The 9,498-nt window shown below is 45.1% G+C and overlaps 4 protein-coding genes across 4 annotated transcripts; all 4 read right to left on the bottom strand.

Moving 5' to 3' along the window:
* Positions 1–3,334: 3,334 nt before the first annotated feature.
* Positions 3,335–4,798, bottom strand: LACBIDRAFT_312304 (uncharacterized protein; the record flags this gene model as incomplete). The annotated part of the gene is made up of 3 exons (XM_001888050.1): positions 3,335–3,361; positions 3,422–3,608; positions 3,678–4,798. 3 exons carry the CDS (start codon positions 4,796–4,798, stop codon positions 3,335–3,337), a joined length of 1,335 nt encoding a protein of 444 aa, XP_001888085.1.
* Positions 4,799–5,465: 667 nt separating this feature from the next.
* Positions 5,466–6,022, bottom strand: LACBIDRAFT_312303 (uncharacterized protein; the record flags this gene model as incomplete). The annotated part of the gene is made up of 2 exons (XM_001888049.1): positions 5,466–5,498; positions 5,552–6,022. The coding sequence occupies 2 exons, from the start codon at positions 6,020–6,022 to the stop codon at positions 5,466–5,468; spliced, it is 504 nt and encodes a 167-aa protein (XP_001888084.1).
* Positions 6,023–6,718: 696 nt separating this feature from the next.
* LACBIDRAFT_312302 (uncharacterized protein) lies at positions 6,719–7,422 on the bottom strand (the record flags this gene model as incomplete). Its single annotated transcript, XM_001888048.1, has 2 exons — positions 6,719–7,036; positions 7,087–7,422. The coding sequence occupies 2 exons, from the start codon at positions 7,420–7,422 to the stop codon at positions 6,719–6,721; spliced, it is 654 nt and encodes a 217-aa protein (XP_001888083.1).
* Positions 7,423–8,389: 967 nt separating this feature from the next.
* LACBIDRAFT_333438 (uncharacterized protein) lies at positions 8,390–9,353 on the bottom strand (the record flags this gene model as incomplete). Its single annotated transcript, XM_001888047.1, has 2 exons — positions 8,390–9,073; positions 9,327–9,353. 2 exons carry the CDS (start codon positions 9,351–9,353, stop codon positions 8,390–8,392), a joined length of 711 nt encoding a protein of 236 aa, XP_001888082.1.
* Between the last annotated feature and the right edge of the window lie 145 nt (positions 9,354–9,498).

Below are 9,498 nucleotides of genomic sequence, written 5' to 3'. Positions count from 1 at the left end.
TTTCCCACAATACAATAATTGTAGCCCTTTCTTTTAGCTTTCTGAATATACTGAAATCACGTTATTTGGTTTTGTTTTCATAGAGAAAAACACAAAAAAAAAAAAAAAAACACAATGCTTTTGAAATTCCTTTACCTCATATCTCCACAACAGCAGCACTTCAGAACATAATTCAAACAGATTCGGGAAGCTACAGTGTAGGGCTACAACTTTCGTTTTTTGACCATTTTTGGTAATTGGTCATGTGACCACCCTCCAGGGAAGCCCATTGCATGGACCCTGACATGTGGGATACATTTGAAAAATTGCAATGAAATGCCCAGGGCTACATTTGAAATTTTGCAATGAAATACCCAGGGATACATTTGAAATTTTGCAATGAAATGCCAAGGGTATCTATTGAAAAATTGCAATGAAATACCCAGGAATACATTTGAAAAATTGCAATGAAATGCCCAGGGCTACATTTGAAATTTTGCAATGAAATATCCAGGGATACCTTTGAAAAATCACAATGAAATGCCAAGAGTATCTATTGAAAAATCGCAATGAAATACCCAGGAATACATTTGAAAAATCCCAATGAAATGTGCCAGGTATCCATTGAAATTTTGCAATGAAATATCCAGGGATACCTTTGAAAAATCCCAATGAAATACCCAGGGATACATTTGAAAAATCACAATGAAATGCCCAGGGAATTTATTGAAAAATCACAATGAAATGCACCAGGTATCCATTGAAATTTTGCAATGAAATATCCAGGGATACATTTGAAAAATCACAATGAAATACCCAGGGATACATTTGAAAAATCGCAATGAAATGCCCAGGGTATCTATTGAAAAATCACAATGAAATACCAAGGGTATCTATTGAAAAATCGCAATGAAATATCCAGGGCTGCATTTGAAATTTTGCAGAAAATGCGCTGGGTATCTATGGAAAATTCACTATGAAATACCCAGGCCTACATTTGAAATGCCTTTCAAAAAATCCTAAGCATTATAGATATGGCCTCTAGGCTTAAGTCTAAGTTATAGAAATGACTCTCTAGGCTTAAGTCTAGGTTATAGATAAAAGTGGTAGCCACCAGTCCTCCACAAACTGATAGGCACTAAGCTCAAAATGTCGAGCACTTATCATCCAGAAACGGATGGTTCCACGGAACGAGCCAACCAAACAGTAACTCAAATGCTGAGGCAATGCAATGCATTAACGAGAAACAAACAGATTGGGTCTCCAAGTTACCCACAATCGAGTTCGCCATAAATTCGGCCAGATCAGAAAGTACGGGTTACGCACCGTTCTTTTTGAACACCAGACGAATGCCGAGATCCATGATTTGGACTTCAGCCAAATCTGACGAATACCCCACTGTCCGCACATTCGCGATACAGAGAAAGCTAGCCCTGATATCCGCACACAACAGTATCCTAGCTGCCCGAGTAAAGCAGACTAGGAATGCGAATAGAAAGCGTCAGCTCGCACCCTTCAAGGAAAACGACTTGGTTTATATTTCCACCAAGAACATCTCGTTCCCTAAGGGCCTCGCTTGTAAACTGGTCCCCAAATATATTGGACCTTACAAAATTGTGAAGGACTTTAAAAATCAGTCTTTCCAGATGGATTTGCCCTCATACCTGAAACAACGAGGAGTTCACAATGTTTTTCACGTGTCGTTACTGTGAATCCACATCCCAAACGATGACTGACTTTTCCCCGGTTGTCTTGATGCGCAGTTCTCTCTTGGCGATAGCTCGGAGGGTGAGTGGGCTGTGGATAAAATCTTGTCCCACTCCGGATCAAAGGAAAATGCAATTTTCGAGATATTGTGGTTGGCTGGCGACGTCACCTGGCTGCCTTACCATCAAATCTCTCATTTAAATGCCCTCCCTGTGTACCTCGACTTGCTTGGTATCTCCGGTATTTCGGAGCTGCCCAAGGGACATGGTAAGCCACCTGCTGATGACCCACAAATTTTCAGTGGTCAGCTGGATGTAATTCCAATTCCTCAACACCATAAATCCCCTTCCCAACGTCGCACCAAATTCAGACGCTTGTCCCCGCTCATCACCCTTCCATTTTGCAACAAACACACTTCGTCTCACACATTGTCTCTTTGCGCCACCATGCTTGACACCGACATCATTCTTCCTGACGCCCCTCCGATCACAGCTCTCGATCAGGTTGACCCTGCTCCCGTCATCCCTGTTGGGAAGAAGCTCCCTCGAATTCTCCCTCGCTCTATCGTTCACACTCAAATCAAGTGTCTCTCTCGCACGAACTTCCTTGCAACTGACCCCATCAAAGAGGAGAAATATTTCTTCCATGCTGGTCAGATTGCCAGCTTCTGCTCCACCGATGCAGAACTTCGTCGTCGCCAAGTGCCCGATGCCTTTCCTGCTGGATACTGTGACTTCGCTGAGGTCTTCAACACTCACATTGAAGACAACCCCATTCGCTTTGCCACCTATGATGCCAAAACCAAAGAATTCGATTTAAACGGCGACCCAGTCACCTTAGCGGATTTTTATATCACAGATAACAACATTGGCGCCAAACCTCGCACCAACCAGCCTGCGCGTGAACCAGAAACCAAACCCAGAGGCAAGAAGCGTCCTGCTCCAGAGTCCAACGAGCCTACCCCTTCCTCCTCTTCCTCCAACGCCTTCACTCCCCTCGTCGTTGAACCCGAACCCGAGCGCCAAGGTCATTGAGAGCCTTTTATGGCACGCCGCCGAGACCCTCCAGAAGCAGCAGCAGCGCACTGACACTGCCAAGGCTACCTGTCTCCAAAAGAAGAACGACCGTATCCTTCTAGCCGCAGCTCACGCCCGCTCCTCCACTTCCTAATTCATTTCTTTTCAACCACGTCTCCACGGCACACCAAATTTATTCAATCTACCTTCCACTCTCAACGTTCACCCCTGACACCATTCTATCTATATTCAAGAAAGGCACTCCTGTGGAATACCTGGAGGTCGTATGTAACAGACGTGACCTCAATATTGCTTCAATATCATGTGTCTACTGATAACGGTTCCAATCCTCTCGTCTTCGCACTTACGCACTCGGCCTCTGTCGGCCCATTCTCAACACCTACGGTTTGATATCTCTATGGAAACTTACTGCTCCCTGCTCCCATTACCTATCACCTGCCTATCCCATTTGTTATTCCTATGCGTTATCCCCATCGTTGTCTTACCCCTTGCCCTACCTACTGCTGTATATAAGAACAGACTGTAACTCGTAGTTACCCCAGTGAATACCAGAGTCTTAACCAGTCTTTCGTGTTTGCTCTTGCTCTCAGTGTGCCAGCTCCAAACTACAGTCACCTTCCGTCACCGTGGTCACAGATCTGTCACAGTCACGAACACATCAGTAACGGAAAAGTGACCTTTCAAAATGCAACGCTTACGTCTTGTACCCAAAGGGTCTCTTGCAGGCTTTGCCCGTCGGTGCGCTCATTCAACCCATCGAAAAGGTCCTTGAGAGACTTCCTTGGACCACCAAATGTCTTTGTAATCCGATTTTCGACCTCGACTCTTCCATTTGTTCGAACTCCACAAGTGAACTTGTGGCTGACATACACCCATGCCCACTGCCTTCAACAAGGGTACAGCTCTTCATTAAGGTACACCTGTGCAGCAGGGTATTGAACAGTGAGTTCCTGCCACTTTATATCGAAGTTTTCTGGTGAAATTGCCCTGTATACAGCCCAGAAGTCGTTCTTGAAGGGCATCCACTGGTCAGAGGGAATAACCCTGCGAAGATTTTTGTCGACATTGCCATCAAGATGCTGCATGCAGAAAATGTGTTCCGAACTGACAAGTACTTCCTTGACTGCAGAAATCAAGGAGTGATGTCGATCCGATATGAAAGTGTTAGGTGCGAAACCTGCACTGTCCAGATGGCAGCGAAGAACCCAGGCATGGTGCACATGGTCTTCAAGTGCTTGAAATGCATACCACGTGTTCCGTGAATGGCCATGCCCATCAATAACAATGCCAATGCCAAGAGGGTACCCAGCCTCATTGCGACCGTAGGTGTTATCATTTCGTTGACCAAGATCTCTTTGCAGAGGTGATTGCCACCAGACACCTGTCACCACTCCATCTTTGTTGACCTTGATGTGGGATAGCCATCCGTGAGTTTCTCTTGCTAATTCTTCGAGTTTAGCGATGATTGCGTGCATACTCCCACCCAGACCTTCAACTTCTTGACGAGCCTCGCGACGCGCCTGACCCATGATGTTTCCGATTTGGCGGGGCTCAAGAATGGTCCCTGTTTGCGTCTTCATAACAGTCGCAAGTTGGCCATGTGTGAAACAACTTGAAGAACTGGTGGCAAGGTTGGAGATAATCACTTTCTGCTCCTCGGTTGGTCGGCGGCGTATCGGAGCACCTTCAGGTATTTGACGAGCGTGGTTGTGGTCCCAGACAGCTGTGGTAATGACCCATTGTGCTCCTTTTCGATTGACATTAACATGCACTTTACAGTTAGTCTTAATTGTTTTCCCTTGAAGATGATCTGAAGGGTCAATGTTGACTGCGTGCGTTGGCGTGTGGGTGTAGTAACAGTTGCATTGGTAGGTCCTTTTCTTCAGTTGACCGTAACTATCCTTTTCACTCTGTGCTTTCTTCCAGCGGTAACCGAGAGCCTCTTCATGTGTGTAGACAGCCGCTTCAGCCTCGTCAATGGATTGATACACAGAAAAAACACCAACAGCGCCAGGAGCGACATTCACACTCCTCGCAGGTGGACTTTCAGGCTTGACACGTCGGGATACATGCATCGGCTTCTCTGGACTGCAGAGGTCAATGATAGGCTCGTGTTTGATGTTTTTCCTGTGGATCATAGCCCCGACCTTTTCTACTGGCTTTCCGGTGTGCAAAGATCAATAACTATCTTTTCTTGTTTGATGTTACGCAGTATGTCATCCTCGGAATTGTCGCTTTCCTTCATTGGACTGATACTGTAAACAAGCCTTTTGGTGACAGGCTCTGGAGTCTGTGAAGGGGTGTGATAGGCAGTCGAAGCCCTTGATCGAGGTATAGGAACTGGTGACGACGTGACAAATATTATCTCAGAGGGTGAATCTGGTGAGATCGGTCCTTTCTTAGATGATGATGCTTTTCGTTTGGCTAATGGACTTGTTGTCGGTGATCCTAGGCTTTTATCCAAACTTTTACAACATCGCTTTCCCGGTTTTCGAGTTGGTGAGAAGATTGACACAGCCTACGGCGCTGATAAAGGCTTTTTGGCCTGGAACTTGAATGGTGGGAGAAGAGCTTTTGAGGTCTCTGGAGGTAGTAGTGTTGGGATTGAGCAACTAGCATGGGTCTCGAAAGCTGAAATGAGCACTGATGACTCGTAGGTTGGTGCTGAGCCTGCAAGCTCAGACAAAAGGGGGATTCGCGTTTGTTGTACACGTTTGGTTTCAGATTGGAGAGACGTCTTGTCTAATTTGTCAAAACACGAGATAGGTGGTCCATCTACATGATTTTATGTTATTTTATTATATCATAAGAATAAAAGGCATCGTTACCAAAGGCACATATAATTTATAGTCATTGTAACCTGTGGCCATTGAATCGATCCCAGGGCTCCCAGAGATTGCTTCACCTTCGAAAAATTTCGAAGTCCAATCCATAAATGTGCCATCTGATTGTGTTGCGAGGTGGTGAAAAATTAGCAAGCATTCTAGGGCAGCATCACGAAAAAGCCTGGACTTGGAACCTGTCCATCGTCGAAGTCCTTTCGGGGTTCCAGCAGCAAGCTGAATAAAATTGAGTGCAGCCAGACCACAGCTTCCAGTGCCATTGCTGACCCCCTGCTTTGAGATAACGCCGCATCTGATGTGTTTGATTTCATGTTGAATGACACCGGAAAAAACCCACTGGAGTATCGAAAGAATGTGCAGTGGAGGTGCATGGTGCATGGAATCACCATATTCTATGACTGATGATCCCTGCCGATAAATAAAGGCCGTGAAGTGGTTTTCATGAACCTGGCCCATTGCAATGACCTGGACAGTTGCCAAGGCAATGCGCCTGCGGATGTCCAAGATTTCTTTGGTGTATATGGGGGTAATGGCTTCATAAGCAGTACAGGCATCGGCCAGAAATGATGTAGGGAGTAGTGTTTGAAAGTTAGGTTAGTTAACCGGAAAATAACCGGACCTAACCGCAACACTAACCTAACCATGGTTAGGGTTAGTTGATTTCGAAAATGCCATGGTTAGGTTAGTGTTGCGGTTAGGTCCGGTTATTTTGCGGTTAACTAACTGTTAAATAACCGGTTATAACTGGTTATAACCAGCCCTATTATACACCTTAAAAACGCACTTGAGAACGTCGAAAACGCTTAAAATTTGACTAAGTTACGGTCAAATCTCTAAAATATCACTCAAATGTGTAGACTTTCAAGGATAATTGCATAAATATGTCAATTCTTCACCGATTTTAGCGTTCTTGGGCTCGTTTTAAAGCTAGAATATGCAGAAATAATATCTATCAAGATACATATGAGCATATTTGCCTTGTTATAACCGATTCTTTATTTTTTGGTCCTAACCGGTTAGTAACTGCAAATAACCGACCGTAACCGGTTAGTTGCGGTCCGGTTAGGTTATTTTAGGTTTCGGGACAAAGGCTAACCGGTCTCGGTCTTGGTTAGAACCCTGGGCACCCAATAACCAGACCTAACCAGACTTTCAAACACTAGTAGGGAGGAGTATTGTGCTGGAATTTTGCTCAGAACTCAAGGTGTAATGGGTGTTTTGGAAATAGGAGAACTCAAGGAGGGCATTGAATATGTCTTCCTCAAGCCATGACTCCCCTAACAAGCATCCTAGCTTGTCAAGCTGGAAGTCAGAGACATAAAATCCTTGTATTTTCGAAGTAACCAGTGAATTCCGGAACGTCTCGAAAGCTGAGCCAAGGTTGAAGGGTCCTGACTGGATGTGCATCAAAAGGTGTCGATAGGAGATAATGGCCGGCTCATAGTTAGAGCAGTTCCGAATAAGTTCAAGCTAGAACTGGGAATAAATTATCTCAAACGCGATGTTTGGCTGTTGCATACCTTTGAGAAATGATAGACCATGCACCTTTCTGTCCCATTGTAACGGAACCTCACTTCAGCTGATCGTGAACCTGCTGTATATTCATTCTCGATGCTGGAGGTCAGAAATTTCAGATCATTATAGTTTGGTATGACCTCGCCAGATATAATGACTGTAGCTGCAGCAGAAAAGGGAACTTCGGGTAAAAATCTAGCAGAACTGACAGATCCGATAGGGGCAATAGTTGGATAGGAGTATTCAGCAGCTTGAGTGATAGTAAGATTGTTGAAAAAGCTCGAGGAGAAGGCCAAATGTGGCAATGGAGATGTGTAGGAGCGAAAATTTGGCAGATCCATGGTGGTAGAGCACCTCAAAATAGCTCTCAGTCATTCTTACAGGTTGCAGACATGGCTTGGGCAAGCAACAGGCACATTCGGAGTGTTACCGTGCTGGGCACCATCACATTTGAAATCTTTGAAATTGGTACTACAGGCGGATGGAAGCAAATTTGAAAGATATACTACAAATACTGGGAGAGGCAGTTAGAAATGCTTGAAGGATACTTGACTAAGGCCTCACCATAAGAATTACTGATACCACAGAACTAAGATGAACGAGCGCGATGTGGTTGAGACTCAGACTGTGGGTTTTGCTTTGTGTGGTCACATGCCCTTATTTGGCAATGGCAAGGCACACAAATTCACATTATGATGGGCAAACAACAAATCATGGGGTTTCTCGCTTAACACACAGAAACCCCTGATTTCTCACAGAAAGGGGGTTTCTGAATAGTTTTATCCATTTTAACGCAAAGGGACAATTGTAAGGTACCACTCAATTGTAAATGAAACGAAAATTTGTAGTGAGCTCGTAGCTCAATTGTAATGTGCGATTTTCTTACTAGTCGATCTGCGGATTTGTAGTCGTGTTGTTACTTTGTACTGTTGAACAATTGTTATTAGAGGGAATCAAACTCTGAACCTATTGATTACTTACTTTGTTATGACGTGCTTACTGACTTGGCTATAGTTACCACTTGGTTATGGGGGCATATTTAGCAATAATATCTAGCTTAATTTGTCATGACAAGCACTAGGCTCGCAATACAGTTGATACAGAGCGCTGTTCTCGCTCCTCGTAAACTTAGCTAGATAGGTAAAAGAACAGTAATAAGTAAAAAAGTCGGTCCATAATGCAATAAACAAGTGAATCCAGTCAATTGCAGTAGCTAGACGTTGATACAACACAGATGTAGTAGCTCAGCATGCTCAATCGCCATTCAACGGCTGCTCGTCGACGATGCCCTCACAATGCTGGACCCAGCTATTTCGCATTTGCCTTCAATTTTGCACCACGCATCTGCCGACTTGGATGAGCGAGCGCCGCAGGTATTCCGGCACCTGAATCAGCATCAACGTGAACAACCGAAACCTGTTTTGGGCGTCGACCACAGGGAGCTTCAGTGGGTGGCGCAGGCACATCAGCAACAGCCTCGGAGGTTGAGGGAACAGGCGTGGGGACTCGATGACGTCCACGGGGTGGATTGATTGATTGGGAGATGGGCGCAACAGGAGCAGGGGTGTGCACTTCCACGTTTGGATGCAAATCCGGCGCCTGTTCCACATCTGAGTGGGCGTTCACGCACTCTACATCGGTTGGAAGGGTCTGGGGGAGTGGGAGTGAGCTAGAATTTTTCGAAGTGGGAGCTGAAGAAGTGTCGGCTCCCATACGCAGTCCACGGAACATGGAATCGAGACCTGGGTTTTCATCAGCGTCAACCCGGACACGTGGTGCTTCTTCTTCTTCGTCCTGTGAGTCGGGAGCGAGGAGGAATTGTGGAAAAACTTGCATGTTCCAGTATTGCAGGAGCTTTCGAACGGTTGGCGCATCCTGATTTTCGATTAAAAGCTTTTTGTAAGCTTCTGCCTCGCTCGCGTAGTTGATTCCTGTAAGTTTTCCAACACCATGCTTGTTCAGCTCAGGATCACCTCTGAGAAGAAAACGAATCTAATAATTTTGTTAGCCAGAGGACTTATATGCCTAATGAAGAGCTGTGAAGTGTACGACGACTGCAGTGTTGCTAATAAATCCAAAGGTAACACCATCTACATGGCTGTGAAAGGGACTGTTTTTGTTGAATGCAGCTCTCTCCAATGTGTACGATCGTGGGCCATAGGCGATGAGACGTGCCATCTAGTATTGTAAGTAGTACGACGAGTGTTTAGAAGTCCATTAATGAAAATACTTGAGAAATACTTACGGAGATCAAGTAATCACTTCTGAACATGCCCTCTTCATCATGAATATTGCCATTAGTATAGAGAACTGGTGCATTTGAGGGGTAGCGTGCTGTAGGTGTTTTCCCACAGGGGTTGAAGCCAAGAAGTGTCGCAAGTTCAGGATTAGCTTCCATGCGCTTCTCGTCACACTTG

The sequence above is a fragment of the Laccaria bicolor genome, genomic scaffold (genome assembly GCF_000143565.1).
Source record: "Laccaria bicolor S238N-H82 LACBIscaffold_51 genomic scaffold, whole genome shotgun sequence".
NCBI lineage: Eukaryota > Fungi > Basidiomycota > Agaricomycetes > Agaricales > Hydnangiaceae > Laccaria > Laccaria bicolor.
The sequence above is the reverse complement of the archived record's forward strand: the minus strand, read 5'-3'. Positions and strand labels throughout refer to the sequence as shown.